Source organism: Idiotropiscis lumnitzeri, chromosome 5 (assembly GCF_059441095.1).
Source record: "Idiotropiscis lumnitzeri isolate Australia: NSW breed Sydney's pygmy pipehorse chromosome 5, RoL_Ilum_1.0, whole genome shotgun sequence".
Classification (NCBI taxonomy): Eukaryota; Metazoa; Chordata; class Actinopteri; order Syngnathiformes; family Syngnathidae; genus Idiotropiscis; species Idiotropiscis lumnitzeri.
The window spans coordinates 18,483,777-18,502,835 of NC_142395.1; the positions used below are offsets into that span (position 1 = coordinate 18,483,777).

General features: G+C 40.2%; 3 protein-coding genes across 7 annotated transcripts; 2 read left to right on the forward strand and 1 right to left on the reverse strand.

The window, feature by feature from the left end:
• Positions 1-790: 790 nt before the first annotated feature.
• Positions 791-12,604, reverse strand: LOC148337128 (ileal sodium/bile acid cotransporter-like). 5 transcript variants are annotated; one of them, XM_088297160.1, is made up of 8 exons: positions 12,284-12,604; positions 9,968-10,056; positions 4,178-4,266; positions 3,865-3,980; positions 3,615-3,703; positions 3,362-3,537; positions 2,273-2,430; positions 791-1,163 (listed from the first exon to the last, which is right to left on the reverse strand). In XM_088297160.1, the coding sequence occupies exons 3-8, from the start codon at positions 4,201-4,203 to the stop codon at positions 1,030-1,032; spliced, it is 699 nt and encodes a 232-aa protein (XP_088153286.1). In that variant the 5' UTR covers positions 4,204-4,266; positions 9,968-10,056; positions 12,284-12,604; the 3' UTR covers positions 791-1,029. The 5 variants fall into 5 exon arrangements, 4 of the variants coding, with proteins under 4 accessions (XP_088153286.1, XP_088153284.1, XP_088153283.1 ...); XM_088297158.1 differs by having other exon boundaries at positions 4,178-5,158; XM_088297157.1 differs by having other exon boundaries at positions 4,178-5,163.
• Positions 5,795-13,378, forward strand: e2f8 (E2F transcription factor 8). The gene is made up of 14 exons (XM_088297156.1): positions 5,795-5,925; positions 6,011-6,080; positions 7,287-7,532; positions 7,625-7,778; positions 7,888-8,202; positions 8,330-8,491; positions 8,581-8,718; positions 8,895-9,113; positions 9,195-9,267; positions 10,235-10,736; positions 11,422-11,688; positions 11,767-11,899; positions 12,293-12,612; positions 12,714-13,378. Exons 3-14 carry the CDS (start codon positions 7,362-7,364, stop codon positions 12,870-12,872), a joined length of 2,613 nt encoding a protein of 870 aa, XP_088153282.1. The 5' UTR covers positions 5,795-5,925; positions 6,011-6,080; positions 7,287-7,361; the 3' UTR covers positions 12,873-13,378.
• A 953-nt stretch (positions 13,379-14,331) lies between these two features.
• On the forward strand, positions 14,332-18,567 carry csrp3 (cysteine and glycine-rich protein 3 (cardiac LIM protein)). Its single transcript, XM_088296713.1, has 6 exons — positions 14,332-14,538; positions 15,349-15,460; positions 16,852-17,023; positions 17,859-17,979; positions 18,205-18,298; positions 18,378-18,567. The coding sequence occupies exons 2-6, from the start codon at positions 15,349-15,351 to the stop codon at positions 18,440-18,442; spliced, it is 564 nt and encodes a 187-aa protein (XP_088152839.1). The 5' UTR covers positions 14,332-14,538; the 3' UTR covers positions 18,443-18,567.
• Positions 18,568-19,059: the final 492 nt, after the last annotated feature.

Below are 19,059 nucleotides of genomic sequence, written 5' to 3' on the forward strand. Positions count from 1 at the left end.
AACCGAGTCAAAGAACTGAAAAAGAAAACAATTTGGGAAATAAAGTCAACAGAGCCATAATCTCTTAACTGAGTGGTGTGTTGTCAAAGTGCTCTTCCTTTCCATTGTTATTCAGTCATTATTCAATTCAAAGGCCCTACTTTCGACACGTTAGTAGGGCTGGACAACTGCTAGGCGTCAAGCTATCTTGCGCCGCCACAGTATGGACTTCATCTGTACTTTATGCAAGTCCGTGCACAGCAGGAGCAACAAGTTGCGTGATGCGGATCATCCCCTCTGCTGTGACAAATAAACGACCCCACTAACAAGTAGCGTTTTAAATGAAATGGAAAACGGGGAGTCGCTAAGCGTGCTAATTGCTAAGGTGAAATACAGAGTCGGGAAAGACCCAAAATAAGTTCTTAAGTGTAAAGTCGACTTTTAACAGAAATCTGGTTTAGGGCGGCTATGAACAGAAATGTTGTATTTCATTCAATAAGTATCTAGACATAAAATAAGATGACGGCTACAATAGCAAATTAGAAAATGTTTACGGAGCGGAACACATAAACGGCTGACGTCATCATGACAAAGAGGTTCAACGTCAAACGTACATTAAATATTTATAATCTCATCAATAATGTTTGCACTATTTTGCATCACAGAGTACTGAGTTTCGAGATCTACACAATAATAGGTGTCAAAATTCTATATTTTAATCGATTTAGCTTTGCAAAGGGACAATGATTTTATTGACATAATTAGACATTTATGTACAAATAACATGCCCATTAGTATGAAATGTAAAACATTTTGGGCTTTAAAAAAATGCATTTTCATATGCATAATTCCACATAAATCCAAAGTTATATTTAAAGCAAAGTTGTTTTTAAAAACTCGAGAACGAACTGCCCCCCTCAAAAACCTCTTTAGTGTCTTTGCATTAGTACGGTAATAGCTTGTATTGTTTTTAATGCTATAATGGCATTTTCAGTCATATTTGTAAATGGCACTGTACATTGTGAAGAAAAATCACAATACAATTTTTCCCTAAAATTGTTCAGCTTTACATGATACTGTGTCTAGTTTGCTTGTTGTTGTTAAGTAGCCATCTTCCAGTTTAGGAGATTCACTGTTTGTTTCATCAGATCCCCGACCATGGTACCTTTTATAGACCTGGTATCCTGTGGAGTGAAATGCAAGAATTCTGAATCGATCGCCAGCTTCATCATATCATCTTTTCAATCACCTGAAATGTATCCAATACGGCAATTGAAAAATAAAGACTTAAGTTGTAAAAGATACAATCAATAGTACACGAGTTGTGACCAAAAAGAGGGCCGATCTAATAATTTTCCTGAGAAAACGTGATCAAGAACAGTGACCGTCAACAAAAGACTCACGTTTAATCCTTAACTGCCTTCTGGTCATGAATTGAAATTGCTTTGGCAATGTTAAATGTTTGATTGTTATTGTCTTGAACATTGACCATTGTCCACGGGCTCACTGCAGCTTAGGGGCCTCCCATATTTTCTGCTTATTTTATTGTACAACTGCAGAGCTGAGCAATGATAGCTCAACATAAAAGCCAACATGTATTTCCCCCATTTTCCAAATATATATGTACTATTTAAACAGAACAACTTGACTCATCTTTCTTGTGCTGCATTTATCTTTCCCGCTAACTCACCGTCCGGAAGCATGTCTCTGCCAGTTAATTAGTTATCCATTTGAACAGCCCTGACTGCTCTTAACTGGCATATGACGATTTCTTTCATTGTCATATTGAGCCGTAACTCCTGATTTATCACCTCCGCATGAAGCAAAACAAACAGGCAAAGTCTGTATGATGGGCCAGAAAAAAAGTTCTTAGCAACTGTGTTCTACATTCTGACATTTTCGAATTCCTCACAGATAATGAGTGTTCTCTATGCAATTTAATCCCCTATCGTAAGAATAAAATAAGACATCTGATTTTTAGAGAGTACTGTTATTCCTGGTATGCAATATAAATCGTTGTTTCCAGACTATATATATATATAAAATTGTAAAAGTGCCCCTAGGGCTCAAAAGACCTGATTATGATTCATAATCTAAAATGGTTTAAATGCTTCATTTGTTATTCTTGAATTAAAAACATTTCACTTTCTAACGAAGAGACAATTCATAGACAGATTCAGTTAACGGCAGAGTTCTTATCATGTCTTCTTTGCCCACATCATATCCTTAAGAAAAAAAAGCACTGCATCACAAACTTGCTAGTTTTAATATCCGGGCAATGCTTGTAGCTCACCTCCAATAAACAGGAGAGACGCCACCAGCTGAGAGACGCCATAGATAACGGGGAATGAAAACATGAGCTCCAGTTCAGCTGGGCTGAAGGACAGCTGGATAATGGTGTTACACAACGGGGTGTTCTGAAAGCCGGTCTCCACAGCAATTGTTCGACACCTGATGCAAAAAAAAAAAAACGTAACACAAACATAGTGCATTTTTTCAGCACTCTTTCTGTTTGTTTTCATTTATTTTATTTAATATTATTTTATTATTTATGTTTGCAACGGAGAGGGTAAGCACTCTAATCTCATTGTAAACTGAGTATTATGACAATAAAGGGCATTCTGATTGGGATTCTGGTGAATCCCAATATACAGATGCCTAGCAGGGGGGTAATAAGCATCCCCAGAATTACTCAGCTCCTCTCAGCTTGAGCAACTCCAGAGAGGAAGCGTGTCCAACCCCTCTCAAGGGGTCTGGTACCACAGCCCAAGCTGTGTGTGGAGGTGAGCCTGGCTATATCTAGTCTGAACTTCTCTGCCTCGCACACCATGTCCCAAGGGTTAGTTTCTGTAGCTGAGAATCGGACAGCCAATGTCCTTGCCTTTTGTCACCACCCGGCTCAGAGGGCACCTGACCCCTTTGACCTCTCCCACAGGTGGTGAGCCCTTTGGAATGGGGACCCACGTTTCTTATTCGGGCTGAGACCGTCCAGGCCCCATGGAGGCAGGCCGGGCCACCAGGCACTCACCTTCAGGCCTGGCTCCAGTTGGGGCCCCGGTGACCCTCGTCTGGGCAAGAGAAAATGAGATCCATATATTGTACTCATCACAAGGGATCTTTTACCCGTGCTTTGTCAGGCCCCTCACATAGGACATGTTTGCCATGGGTGACGCTGTCAGAGGCATAAAGCCCCAGACAACTTAGCTCATCGGATAATTGGGACATGCAAACCACGGTCAGGTGACGGCTCACGGAGGGGAACAAACAAATTATTGATTAGATTTGATAAATGCAACACTTATATATACACATGCTATAAACAGGTTTGCACATTGCTAAGGCAACATTTCGAAGTTGTTCATGTCATCAACTGCCACTTTACCTGTACCATGGTTGACCCACAAAGCGGGCCATGAGGAAACCTATTCCAAAACCAATAAAGGGGTAGAAGGTTCCGATTATCCAAAGGGAAGGGGCAATGTTCCAGGAAGACTGGTAAAGAATTTTCCCAACCACAACGATGATGATAAGGGAACCAAAGCCGAATACGGTCCCAAACTGGACAGAGCGCAAGACGGAGCACAGTAAATATCAATTTCCAGAATTATTTGGGCGACAGTAATGCAAATTCCTACCTTGAGGAGCTTGTTAGCGCAGGAGGGCCACCTGTGTTTAATATACACCCCTGCAGTGATTGGGAGAAGGATGGCCACAAGAGTGGTTCCTGAGGAAACACAAATTAATTTTGTTTTTAAGTCACTCACGGCTCACGTTCCATAGGACCAATTTATTACTCAAACCTAATATAGCATAAACGACTGCAATATCCCTTAGAAAGCATTTTCATATCTGTCTGCCAGTAATAATTGTGAGTCTTATATTTACCAATATTATCATATGGGATTTGGATGTCTGAAGAAGTCCAGATGGAAGTATATATGAGCAGACATAGTGGCATCATTCCCAAAGCCAGGATGGTGGAGCACGTTGTCATACTGATACTGAAGAGAAGGAAATCAACAGCCACAAACCAGAAAAGAGCGATTGTGATTGAGTTCTTGCCCAATAGTCAGTGCAACGAGAATTGCATATTGCCATGCAGGAATGTACATAATGGTGAGTTCATTTCAGTTGCTTTCATTTTGACAACATACCATGAACTCACTTTAGCTTTTCCAATAAAACAAACACCTCTTACCTTAAGTCCATGTCGCCATCGAGCATGACGCAGACAATATTGGAAGCGGAGCCTCCAGGACAACTTCCCAGAATAACGATGACAATGGCCTGAACAGGCATCACATTGAAGGCCACCGAGAAAGCAAATGCGAGAAAAGGCATAATGCCAAATTGGCAGAGGAAACCAATAACAATGCCCCAGGGTCTCTTCAGGTGCCCCCAAAGTTTTGGGGCCTCCACGGCGCAGCCCATGGTAAACATAATCAAAGCCAGCATGACAGTGAGCACAATGCTCAGCACTCGACTCAGTTTTGCATTGTAGTCACTAGGTGGAACAAGGCAGTCGGCACCGGAGCAGATTGTTGCCTCAGCGAAGCAGGCAGAAAGTGCTGCACTTCTTTCTGTGAATATAGACATATTGGAAATGTGGCAGCAGGAGAATAACCTGGCTGGGCAACTATGAAAGACTGGTCGCGTCCTTATCTAGCCTTTAGGTCTTTGAGTTTACTGGGTAGAATTTTTTATTGTTCTTTTGATTATCCAATAAGGTTATGGTGGTCAAAATATCCAGCCCACTGCTCTTTGCGCCTTGCTGGCTACTGACAAATAGTATTGGGCAGGAACCATTGTTATCTTTCAAAGGGTCAATGGTCATAACATCATAAAAGAATCATTTAGAATATGATTTAGAATGTGATTGCGGTATCATACTTTGAAATGCTCTTTGGTCTTTTCAAATGTTATTGACAATCAGGGTAATATATATATAAATCTTTGTGACTGCTGAAATCAAAAGAGACGATGCTTTTCCCCTGCTCTCTGAGCTGTCACCATATTGTTGTGGAGTGGTTTTTGTGGCCTTATGTGCCTGGCAGAGTCACACAGCGCTAGCAGCTCCGAGACGACATTTTCCCTTGCCCAGACGCAGGTCATTGGTGTCTCGCTCACGAGGTGGAGCTCAATGGTAGCACCTGGTAGTCCCCCTTTTCCCATGGGCGGCCTGTGCTAGGGGTCAAGAGAGCCAAAACAACAATTTAAATACAATATTTAAATCATTACAATATGATACACAAAATAGTAGCATAGCAATTCATATGCTGTATTTTAAAACTTGAAATGGATGAATCCCTTTCATTGTACTGTGTATGTTTTTCACTCGACAACTGCTTCCTCAATCTGAAAAGTTCTCACTTTAGTTTGCATGCTGTGATGAGTTGAGGTTTTCAAAATTTCCCCATGGGTGTGACAATTGTACAATTACAATTGAAATGATTTATAGCTCATAAGTTGTTTACTTGTTTTGCATACAGTATGAAAGTCCGGCGTGTCTGTAAGTCATTCATTAAAAATATTGATTCATATTGTTGATATTTTACTCATTCGTGTTAATAAACATAATTTGAAACATGTTTGTACACTTCGATCTTATTATATATATGAAAAAGTTGCGTAATGGCATAGTGTACATAATTTCCGTGTTAAATTATTTGATTCGTCTCGTACGCCGTATTAATGAAATATAGTTCCAAATCCATAGCTCTTATAAATCATTCGATTAATTGGACTACTTATAAATTTTATTTAAAATGAAAAAAAAAAGAACACAGTAGTTGTCACGTGACCCGCCGATGCTTCCACCACACAGGAAGGAAGCGTCGTCGGTACGCATGCGCGAACCGGCTGGGCCAGCCAAACGTTGAGCCAACCGCACAACTTTACTCCTTCGATGTACGTGATCAAGAAGTGGTGGCTGATTTGGGAGCTTCGGTTTGTTCAATCCCTCCCATTTGCCGCACATCTTTTTTTTATTTTAATGTACAAGTAGTCTTTAAAACATTTTTATTCATCTCAGAAGTCACGCTACCCAAGTATTCTATGACCTAGATGGGAACTTTCTTGTGACCAGGGTCTTGTAGGATTTGGTAAGTCTTCTACTGTTTTTTTTTTTACTTTATTTTATGGAACATTCGCTATTTGGTGGTTAGTTTTCAGCGGGAGCTGATCCAGACATGTATACCACTATACTAATCGACGTAATACCATGACCATTTCATTTTTAAAATCAAGCGCGTTTCACTTATTTCATAGCGGGAGCGAAAAACAACACGTCAGCGCGCGTTCGGAAAGACGTAGAGTTCGTAAGCACTACGACCGTCTTCTGCGTTAATTCATGCTGTAAACGACGCAGTCTTGACATTGTGGTGATATATCTTGAGCAGTATTTGGTGAAATAGTGCGAGTGTTTGTGCCTGTGAACACTGGATACTCATTCCGCGCCAAGGATTTCAAAAAATGTTTACCTGCGCGGGACGCCCGGTTCACTTCCTGTTTTGCGCGCTCTTATTGGCTCATTCGGACAAAAAGGGCGGGAGTGGCACTTTGATTCGACGGATGAACGTCACTTACGGACAACTTCAATCTGGTGTTGAGCAGTTTTTTTGAAAATATACTTTAAAAAATGAGTGAAAATGTGATATTTATTTGATTAATTTACTTAGAGTAAAGTAAATTCCACATACATACATTTATGTGTAGGACTCCATGCTTTTTGGTTTTCATTAATGATGTCAAATGTTATAGTTCTTCAATTGGGCATTTTGTGAAACAGAAAGCAATTAATACTATTTCTGCTATTATTGAGTCAAAGTTTTCATCTAAAATTTTTTGGAATTTCTGTGTTTTTTTTCCGCCCTAGCGTTATGTTCTTTGATCATAATGTAGATGCGTAAATGTGGTTCTCTTGTTTTCATTATAAACCGCATTTGTTAAATAAAGTTGTCAAAAAGTTTAGCATTGGACTTGGAATAACAATATGTAGACTAGAGGGATTTAATTAAGTGTTACATAATTTTTTATGAAATCAGACATGGAATTAAATGACTGTAATAGAGGGCGCTGTTCTTATACAGTCAAGATGAGTTCACACCTTTACAGTACAGTAAAGCAAGTAAAAAGGAAGTACATCAATATTGAGCTACTGCAATTCTCGAATATAAAATACTAGTTGAATTTGTTTGGGGTTGTATTTGGAGGGGAAATGAATTCCAAAGCCAGCACATGACACAAATCTGCAAGGATGAATAAGGTTGTATTAAAATATTAAATTTGCTTTTCTCTTTTATTCCAAGTTGGGTGATGGCTTTATAGGCCCTCTGGTTTTGTTGAATCCTTGCAAACCACGTGGGAAGTACACACATTTTATCATGGGCCCGCTCACAACTCCTAAAAAAGCAGGACAAGCAGGGTCTGTTGATCCATGGACACCAACTTCCAACCTCAAAATGCTCATCAGTGCTGCAAGTCCGGAAATTAGGAACCGGGAGAAGGAGCTGTGTCCGTGCCCTAAGTTGCATGAAGTTCTTGATTTGACACAGGTCTAGAATTTTATCATATCCAAATCAAATATACGCTCTGACAGACACCCATGTACCGTACTTCTCATCTATTTGCTGTTATTTTCTTGTAGGATGTTGAAAATGGAGATGAGTCTGAGAAAATGTTAAGCAGAAAAGAAAAGAGTTTGGGTTTGCTCTGCCATAAATTCCTCGCCCGCTGTCCAGATTGGCCAGATCCAGCCACCAATAATGAAATCTGCCTGGATGACGTGGCCACTGAACTCAGTATGTCAGCTTTGTGCATTAATATCTGTCTAGTAGATGCATATTATCATTATAAATTGCCCGCTGCATCTTTTCACGTTTTTTTTTTAAACTTTTTTCCTTGGCGCAGATGTAGAGCGTCGCCGCATTTATGACATCATGAACGTGCTTGAAAGCCTCCACATGGTGAGCCGTTCTGCAAAGAACCGCTATAGTTGGCACGGTCGGACCAATCTGGCCAAGACTCTGGCAATACTCAAGCAGGTGGGCGGGGAGCAACGATACTGCCAGCAGATGCAGCAGATCAAACAGCGCTTCCTGGATAAAGAATTTGACTTTGATGGCGACGACAAGGAAAACCAGGAGTTGATGCACTCGGAGAGCAGCGAACATGGACAAAAGGAGCTCTTTTTTGTCGAGCTTCCTGGAGTGGAGTTCAAAGCAGGTGAAGCCAAAGCAGTGCTTTGAAAGCACTATTATTATTATTATTATTATCATATTATTAAAATTATATTATTTTTTTAAATCCACCAAATCTTACAAGACGACAATCTGTTCATCTTTTCCCCTAGCGTCGGTTAATAGTCGGAAGGACAAATCTTTGAGAGTGATGAGCCAGAAGTTTGTCATGCTCTTCCTTGTTTCTAATCCTCCCGTTGTCAGTCTGGATGTGGCTGCCAAAATCTTGATTGGAGAAGACCCGAGTGCAGATCAGGATAAGAACAAATTCAAGAGTGAGTGTAAATCGACTGCCTCCATGGTCAAAATGAAGAGTTGACTGCGTTCTCAAAATGTGAATGTGTCATCAATGTTATTTTTACAGCTAAAGTGCGACGACTTTATGACATCGCGAATGTGCTGCGGAGCCTGAAGCTCATTGAAAAGGTCCATGTGACGGAAGAGAGAGGGAAGAAACCGGCCTTCAAATGGGTTGGCCCATATGAACTCCCTCAAGTGAAAGGTATGAAGAGACTTCATTGCTCGCCTTTGGATATGCACTAATTTTATGCAAATATAATGCATATATACATTTTTAACGTTATCATTAAATACAACAAACAATCTGAGGACTTTGGTTTTCAGAGAAGTACGATATATAATTTTACATGATTAAATATTAACGTTCAACTCTTTCAGATGTGACAAGTGGCACCTTCATGTGTCCACCCAATAAGACAAAGGTGCTGGAGTCCCACTCCTCTGTGGAAAACTGTGCCAAAAACCTCTTTGCGTCACCGCCTGGATCTAGACGAAGCTTCACGCGACACCCCTCTCTCATTAAGATGGCCAAGAGCATTCAGGATGACCGGCGCAAGATCAGCTCAGCCCCCAGTAGTCCTGCCAAAAGTGGCCCCGGTGAGACCTTTTTTTTTTTTTTTTTTAAACAATGCTGTTTTGATTTGTTGTGTATACTGATTTGTTTTTGCCCCCCCTAAGCTGACAGCGATTTCCCCAACAAAATGGCCCAACTTGCTGCAATTTGCAAGATTCAGCTTGACCAGGAGACAGTGTAAGTTCGGTTCTATATCTTGGGTGAAGGAAATTACTACATTGCGAGGGTGCTCAAAGCTTTTGTGCTTAATGGTCACATTTCATTTTTAAAATTCACAGATATGCCCGGTCACAAAGATAAGGGAGAGAAAAAAAAGATTAAAATTGTGTAGTAAATCTAAAATGGTTCATTTTAATGAAAACATAAATTATGTTCATTTTAAAGTTGTCTTGTTATTCTGAATTAATTCAATGTATTAACCAATTATTCATTTAATATTATTAAATATGTAGTATTGTTCCAAATCAATTAACAAATTACACTGGTCAGCCGCAAATTTTAATCAAGAGATGGGTTTGAGTGTGCCGAAATGCATTTTTGGCACCGATTAAAAAAAAAATGGCTTTGATTTTTATCTAGCGCATCAGAATTTTGAGAGATTTTCATTTTTTGGGGGGTGGGGGGGGTGGGGTTTAAGTTAGACCTGTAAAAGCTTGTGCAGTATGGATTTTTACCATGCGTTGTAATTAATAGCGCTGATGTTTCAGAAAAAAAAAATCACCTGTTGCTGAAGTTAACCCTTAATTCATAACTAGTAAACGTAGGACTATATTACATATGACAATTTGATGTGCTAGAGAAAATAGGGGGAAAAAAGTGTTGACTAGTGTTATACACGGATAAATGGTTTAAAAATGAGGAGATATACTTTAATTACCTTGTCTTAAAGAACTTCAACATCCACCCATCCATTATCTGTACAGCTTATCCTCATGAGGGTCATGGGCGTGCTGGAGCCAATCCCATCTTGAAAAAAACAAAATGATTTATTTGATCAAAATAATCTACGGTCTGTGGCATGTCATTTTCCCAGCCTTGACAAATAATCTAGATCTTAGGTTGAAATTCAAAATCCATTGTAGTACTCCCTGGTCTCACGTAATTTATTATTCACTTTTTGCATTTTTACCTACTTCTGTTCCAGTACCAGCGGCAACGAGCCAAAGGCAGTTGCCAATGAGGCAAACACGTTTGTGCGTCTCCAACCAACCACCCCCATCTCAGTGGAACCGCCTCAGGCATCATGCCTAATGCCAAACGAGGAGGCTGGAGGGCTCCCACATGTGCACGGCACCCCCCTGGCCTCCCAGGCTTCAGGCAGTGTTGCATACATCCCAGCGCAGTGCTCCCCCCTCATCCCCATCATTTTACCTCAGCAGCCGGGCGGCGGGCCCTACACTGTCTATTTGCACCCGTCGTCTCTCAGGCCCAACCCTCTGAATAGACCGCAGCCGACCAGTTACGCCGTGCGCTCCATGACCTTTGAGGAGAAGACTGGCCTGAGTCCCACTGTCACGTTAGCTGCGAAAAGCCAACCCACTTCAAGGGTGCAAGACGGGAGCCCCTTGTTGCTCAAACGGTTGTGTTCGGATTCAGCTGGAGAGAGCAGTCCTCCCAAAGCCAAACGGGCCGACTTCATCCTCAAGGTAAAGAGCATAATTGCATACATGTATGTCAAAACATACAGGTGGTCCTCAGTTCACGTTATTTTCCATACATGTATATAAACACATCTAAATATCGTGCTGAACCTATCAAATGGAAAACTAAAAACTGGACGCATTGGAGGGTAGTTCCTGACACAATTTTGCGAATATTAAACTATTTAGATTTTAAAATCACATTTTATGCTGTATGCTTTTTCCTCTGTCTCTCTGATGTCGTTGCCTTCCTTGACACTTCCAGGTTATACTCCTGAATGTAATTGAGCCTTGTGGAAATGTTGAGCTTGGTTTTTATTTAACCAATTCATAGAGAATCCAAAATTTCAGTACAACAGATTTACAAATGAAAATTGACAATTAATAATAGCATTTTAAAATATGATATTTTTCTGTATTCTTCTTTTACGTTCATCTATATTTATATAAAAGGATCCTATATTTAAAATATTCCGAACATGGGCCTTTTTCAGGTTATAAACTGCGCTCAATATGCATGACCTGTTTTTGCTCGGCGGCTGGCCCATGGTGGTGTCGGTCCTTTGCCCTGAAGTCAGCGAGGATAGGCTCCATCTCCCCCCGGCTATTTTAGACTATTCTACATTTTCTAACCTAAAATGTTCATTACAATTAATTTGCATTTCTTTCATTTCTCGTGGCTCACCCGCAGGATCCCTCCCCAAAGCAGTGCCGTGCCCCTCAAGCTCGTCTGAAGACCCTCCGCAGCTGTCAGCTGTCCAGCCGGCCCTCCCCCCGCGCCCTCCACCTGGACCCCGAGTTTATCAACACTCCCGGCAGCGCCGTGCTTGCGCAGACACTGGAGCAGAGTTTGGAGACCTTCCTGGACAGGGAGGACAAGGCGGTGACTTCGGATTGCGAGGCGGGTTTGACACCCGTCAGAGTTGCCCCGCGCACGCCCAGACAAATTAACACGGAGGTAACTGACCGCACGCACAAAAACGAGGGGGGAAAAAGCTATTTGAATGCAGATGAGTAATTTCTCTGCCCATGTCAGACTTTAGTGCCAGCTGGATACCTGATCCCACTCGCCCAGCAGCCGATTGTTACATACAAAGAAAATCAGGGCTCAGCAGCGGAAAGCAACAAGCCATCTACTCCTGCTTACGTGTACCGAACACCTACTGCAGGTCAATATCCATATCCGTCTATATATATTTTGGGGCACTTGGGAATAGTTGTAATTTACAATGAACAAAATGGGAAGCAGTGCACAAGTTTCTTCATGTTCCAATTAATTTGCTTTTAATTTGAAAAGACACTTTACTGTTAATGTCAACATAACATGAAACGCTGATGCCACTTTGTGGCAGATAAATCACCTCAACGCAAATGGACATGTTTCACACTCCTTTTAACTTCAAATAACATTAGAAATTACATTCAACACAAAGTACTTATGTGAATAACTTAATCTGGTCACTTAAAAATGACAGTACAAACAGTAGAGCCAAAAGATTTGGTCAAATGTAGTTAATAAAAAAAGCAAGGCGCAAGAATACTAAATGTTTTACCTCAAACAGGTTCCAGACCACCCCCAATCCAGGAAGTAACTCCCACCAGCTTCCATCTTCACGGGCCCGCTGTAGCTACCTCTCCACACCTGACCCAGCAGGCCCAACGCCTCCACAGCCCCAGTCCCGCTATCCTCAACTTCACCCTGCAGAACCTGGGTCTGATATCGGGCTCCAGTCCGGGAAGCACATTCGCCTCACCGCAAACCCCCGAGCGGTCAAACACCGTGCTCAGCCCTCTGGCTCTGCAGCAGCGAGGGATGGTTTTCATCAAGCCAGTGGTGGTTCAGCAGCCCTCGCACCCAGTGGCTCTAATCAGTGTTCACCAGGTACACACAGCTGCTTGTAATGCCGACTAATTGATAGCCAATTTAACAAGATTAATGAAGCCAACCCAACGTGAAAATTGTTTGTTTTCTCCTTGTTGTAGCCTTTAATGACTACCCCCAAAGGAACGGGACTCCCCCAGCACAGCTTCTTCCACTCCTCTCTGGCTTCTGCAGTGGCCTCCCCCAGCGGACAGTCGGCCCCTAAAACTGCTCACATCCCTCAAAGGAAACTCAATGTCAACAGTGAAGAAACGCTCTGATGTGTGTATGATGTGTTGGTGGGAGAGTGGGCTGTTTTCTGGTTTATTTTCTCCAATTCTTTGTTTACCATTTTGCAATACTCTGGGGGGGGGGGACTAAAAATTTGTGAAGGAGTGCAAATGAGATTTTAAAGCCATTCAGCTCAGTACATGCCAGTTAAGAACATTTTTCTTGCTTTTGTTTTTCAGTGGTTCCAATTTATATGGTGTGAGTTTTTTTTTAAATAATTTCTTCATTGCTAAAAATGACAGACGTTGGTGTCAGTGCAGCCCACCCGCCTAAATCAGATGGCTGCTTTTTGTTTTGACTGAGAATGTTGAAGAAAGCCTTGTTAATTGAACGTCATGTAAAAAAATGAGAAAAACCTTTGCACATATGTACATGTTTACAGATCCCCTTTCACAGTGGAATTAATGAGTATGTGAATATTTCTGCAGACTTTTTTTGTAAACAATCAAACATTTTTATGATTTACTTAATTTATACACAAAAATAATTTCTGATATCCTGCTATATAAGAAATGTTAAATAATGTAAAAGAAAAACAAAAAACAATTCTAAATTCATGAGACTTGTCTGTGTCATTTTTATTGTGTATAAAATATCAAGTTGCAGTGGTGTGCGGGAAACAAGAATTCAAATACATTATGTCTCAGATCAGAGGTCTCAAACTCAATTTTATGTGGGGGTGTTTGTTGTGAGCCTTAGTTGTAGCTTGGCAGCGCCCCACTAACAGTGGAAGCAGCAAAATTTCCTGCGGACCAAAAATGCGCCACCGACCGCAAGTTTGAGACCACTATGTCAGCTCTTTTACTTTTTTTTTTACTTTGTTTTATAATCCAATTTCAGCAGTCCAACAATTTTTCACAATGAAGTACAATTTCTAAGGCAATCAATTCCTTGTTTCAGCTGCGGCATCATAGTGGGCTAATTCGCACGTCTGCCTCACAGTCAAGGTCTTGGATTAGAATCTCAGCTCCCCGCCAGAGTGGAATCTCCATTTTTATTGCTGTGCTTATGGGAGTTTTTTTTGGGTACTTCCCAAATTCTCAAAACATTCATGTTAGGGTGAGTGAAGATACTAAATTTACTAAATTGTCAACAAGTGTGACTACCCAAAGTCAGCTGTTAGAGATGTCAAAAGATGATCTCACTCAACGACTTAAAAAAAAGAAAAGGTCCCATTTAATGATTCCTCTGTCGTTTCACTGCCATTGACGGGTATAGAAGCCAAAAAGATGTTTCTCACTATACTGACTATCAGTTTACAGGTTTATAATTCAATCTTAACTCGGTCTGAATATCAAGTTTCCCACTTCGATGAATACGCTCAAAGTCATTAAAAGCTTCTGGTGTTAAAATAGCAGTGCGGCATCACACGGTCATCAGTCAATTCCGCACTGTGAGTGTCCACGGTTTATTGTGTGGAGGTAATCCCTAAACCTGCATGCAGCTGTGAGTCCGGGCTCCTGTTTCGCTCTGCAACAAATGTTTGCTTGGTGAACGGTCAAGTGATGAAGGGTCAGAGGGGCTTGGCTCACTCACAAGTTATTTCCGGAGGTTACTTTGTTTGAGGCGTCACTGCAGATGGCGGGATGGGTCTTATTTAAGCCAGCCTGGAACATACGAGACCACTGCGGGAAAGAAGCACGGACGTGAAGCAAGGTAAGTTCGCATTTACTTCATATAACACATCTATTACTGTTTTTTTTTTCTTCTTTTTGAATATCGAGATATTGGCTTCTGATTGGCTAAGTGCTGATAGGAGCGGACACTAGCAGCCTATTCATTGGCAAATGACATTTCATGGACATTGCATATATTTTGTCTGGTATTTCTTTTGTTAGGACATGATTGATAAGTAAATAAAACCGTATGTGAGTTAATTCATTGGTGTTTTTTATTAAATGTCAATGTCAATATTTTCTGCGATGCTGGTATTACTGTCACCCTCTGACATATTCAGTAACATATTAAGTGGATTTACAAAAAGAAGGGACAAAAAATGTTAACTAAAGCATGAGAAGTTTCATTTCTCGAAAAGTGCTGTAAAGATTGGTGATAGTATTCGTATGTGCGTAAGTCAAAAGCTCAATCCCCGATTGACCTTTTGTATGCTTCTGACTACGTGGCAACCGTTTTAGGAAAGGCCCTTTTCTGTTCCAGCATGAGTGTGCCCCAGCACACAAAAGCCCCCAAAAGCCTGGTTGGACGAGAGCCCTGACCTAAAGCCCATCAAACACAATCGGAATTGGAATTGGATTGTGGGCCAGGCCCATTTGCCAGCCACACACCAAAATCTTGTAGAACGTTTTCTCAAAAAAGCCCACAGACTTTTTCCTCATACTTTCGTACAAGCATTTTATTTGTACATTAAAGTTTTATTTAGACCTAAACCACATCCACCCAAACCGTCCACTGGCATTTATCATATTTCATGTAGTGGGTGTGTTGTTGTTTTTGTTTTCATCTTAGATGCCAAACTGGGGCGGCGGTGCAAAGTGTGCAGCTTGTGAGAAGACTGTCTATCATGCAGAGGAGATCCAATGTAATGGGAGGAGCTTCCATAAAACCTGCTTCATGTGCAGTAAGAACACTTTGGCTTTCCTCTTGCTCACTCTCCTTATCATATGAATATCAAGAATATATTCATGACAGCACGAAACATGAAGGAGCACAAAACACTTTTAAACTGATCAATTTTCCGCCAGCCAATTTTTAAGAAAGGCCAAGAGCGATATTTGTCAAAATACAGACTAGCTTGTCAACACCAAAAAAACAGAGATGGCTTTACGTGTCCCTAAATGTGTTTTTGACGCTGATTTTAAGAAAAAAACGTTTTTTTTCTAGCACAACAGTTTTTTTTTAGTATTTTCTTTCTTTATTAAGTTTGACTTATAAAAACTTGCGCAATATGTTTTTTACCATGTGTTGGAATTCATAACTAATAACTTTCAGAAATAAATCTACCTGTTGCTTTATTCATAAATATTACTATCATATTATTATTGTTATTATTATTATTATTAGTCGTCGTAGTAGTACTATTATGCAAACTTTATGTGCTAAACAATAAAATCAAGGACATATTAGAAATCTGCAAACAAATCATCTAGAAAAGTTTACTTGTATTTGTGATTTAAAAAAAAAGTTTAAAAAATATTTTGACCAGTCTAATCAGCCCAGCCAATCATAGCAAGATGTCCGTCACACCAAATGCGCAAGAACAAATATAAAGCCTGACTGAAATGGAAGCGATCCGATATAGTACTAAAGTCATGATGCCGCCATGTTTGGGGGATCACATGACCATCTGCAGCTGTCCAGTCTTCATATACTTGATCATATTTGTTTATCTGCTCACGATTCAGTTGCAATCACCGACTGTGATGACTAGTTTGTTCCATTGGGATGTCTGAAAGGCTTCCGAGATAAGCCCGTCCCTCTGCGCGTTGTTGGTCTTTTCTCCAAGCTTCGGATCACACTTGCATCTCTTACTATGAATAGAAATGAAACGCATCTAAGTATGTGTAATGACTCTGCTGACTGATAAAACTTGCTTGGTGCTGGCTTTGTTTAACCATCACTCCAGTTAGGCACCCACGGCCAGAACCACTCACACTGATTTAATAGTCAGCCATGATGTAAAATTATTCTTTTATCATGACTTTTTCCTGATTTTGTGTTCTTCGTTTTACCACAATAATACTTTTGTCCTAACAGTGCTGGGTGAACCCATCCAAATATCAGTAAAATCAATACCAAATGGTATCAATATAATATAAACGTATTTAAGTAAACAAATTACAGAAAACAAATTTAATGATAGGATTGTAATTCTGAGAATTTCATCCAGATATTGACAATGTATGGGGGAAAGTAGTACTTTCCTCTTTATCAATAAATGTTGTCCTCATATTGTTATGACTTTTACGAGTAAGTTGACTATCTGATATTGTCTCTGTTTGATCTGCACAGTGTGCTGCAGGAAGGGACTGGACAGCACCACAGTAGCCGCACACGAATCTGAGATCTACTGCAAATCTTGCTACGGCAAGAAATATGGGCCAAAGGGTTACGGATACGGGCAAGGGGCTGGAGCTCTGAGCTCCGATCCTGTTGGACGGCACATCAAAATGCAGCCTGAAGAGTATGATCACACTGAATTCAAACCTGGGTTGCAATAGTTTGGAATTTCTCATCATAGTTTTTTAATTTAGTTTTGACTTCTGCTTTGTTTATTATTCAGTTAGTTTCATTTAGTTTTGAAAGCACATTTGTTCATCTTGATAGTACATATTTTTTGAAAACGCTTAGTTTTAGTATTAGTTTAGGTTTTTTTTTTTTAATTTGTAGAGTATAAAAAAACCAATTCTCACACAAGTGATCTTGGTTCTTCTGTAACTACGGCCGTTAAGCAATACTAAAATAAATACGTTTAAAATAAAGCCAGAAAGCTCATATATGACATTAACTGGCAAAATTGAAAACGAATGACATTTCCAATTCACATAATTATAGTTGGTTTTAGTTTTATAAATGTAAGATGTAATTTAAATAAGTTTTTTTTTAAGTATTTTTGGTTTTATTTCCTTGGTGAAAATTTAGAAATGTTGTTTTAGTTTGTTTTGTCAGATTCCGACTGAATGACATGAGTAGGAGTTCGACTCGTGGCTTGTTACTCCAGTTCAGTCACACATTCAAAAAACATTCTAGGTTGATTGGAAATTGTGCTCGGTCCATACGTGTGACCCTCAAAGTATATGCTACGGATGATATCGTAGCTACGGAAGACCCAAGGTCACTTGTTTGAGAATTGTAGTTTACACAATGCACTTTTTTGCTCCCCAAAAATACTCCATGTATAAAAAACTAAAACTAAATCTCCAACTAAAAATTAAGCTAAAACAAAGTATTCAAATGTAAATAAATATTGGAAAAACGGAGCCAAATTTCACATGTGCCACTATTTTCTTACTTTCTAGGCCTAAACCACGGCAAACTTCCACAAGCCCCTCTTCGTTTTCCCAGTTTGGAGGCTCTGACCGCTGCCCTCGCTGCTCCAAAGCCGTCTATGCAGCAGAGAAGGTGATGAGCGGAGGAAAGGTAAGGACGAATGCAAATTTGCAAAATTGAAATACAGTATACCGTCATCTCTCTCTGACTGTGTTCGCTCACCATTATCGGGTCTCGCCAGATGAACTTGTTTGCATGCAAAATGATTTTAATGACTTCTGGGCCAAATGTCATCGCTATACAATGTGTGTGTGAAAGAATGTCATTAATTTAGAGTGTGTGTCCTATTTACTAACAACTTGCATGTGTCTGCAGCCTTGGCATAAAACGTGCTTCCGCTGTGCCATGTGTGGTAAAAGTCTGGAGTCGACCACAGTGACTGACAAGGATGGAGAGATCTACTGTAAAGGTACAAAGCCTTCAATCCAAAATAGGCAGAATAAGGAAAAAAACCTCATCATACATTAATTCTTGATTTTTCTTCTCAGTGTGCTATGCCAAAAACTTTGGGCCTAAAGGATTTGGACTGGGCAATGCCGCCATGTTGAACTGAACATTGTTTGGAAGTCCAGAAGGATGAAATAGCCTTAAATCAACATTGTTATACGAGAACAATGGCAATGGAGACATTGACTTTGCTCTAGTTTATGTTTGTAATAAACCATATTTGTACCCAAACTTTCATCTATGCATTTTCTATAGCGCTTGTTCACCTTAGATCGAGGGTGAGCAAGAGCTTTTCCCAGCTGACTTCGGGCAAAAAGTCTTGTTTGAAGTGTAATTTGTCATGCCATCCTCAGATATATGAGGGAAGTCTGGCCATCAAAACAAGAGAAATGATTAGACTGAAATAATTTATTTTCAGGAGAAAAGTTAAATATTCCACTGCATTATTTGTATGCAAGATCATAAAACTAAAGGTCACCAAAACAAATGATTACCTCAAGAAGACACTTTAAAAAGGCAGCAGTTAACTGAGTATAGCTTAATGATTTAGCAAGGGCTATTTTGTTTTCATGAGTAGGCTTGTACTATAAAATTGTATTGTATTATGTAACTATATAGTGTGTTACAACTTAGACTACACAATGAGAAAGTGACTAACATGGAAACAGCAGGAGACTGTGAACACCAGAGGTCATTTAATTAGGAATGGATTTTCCTCTCATT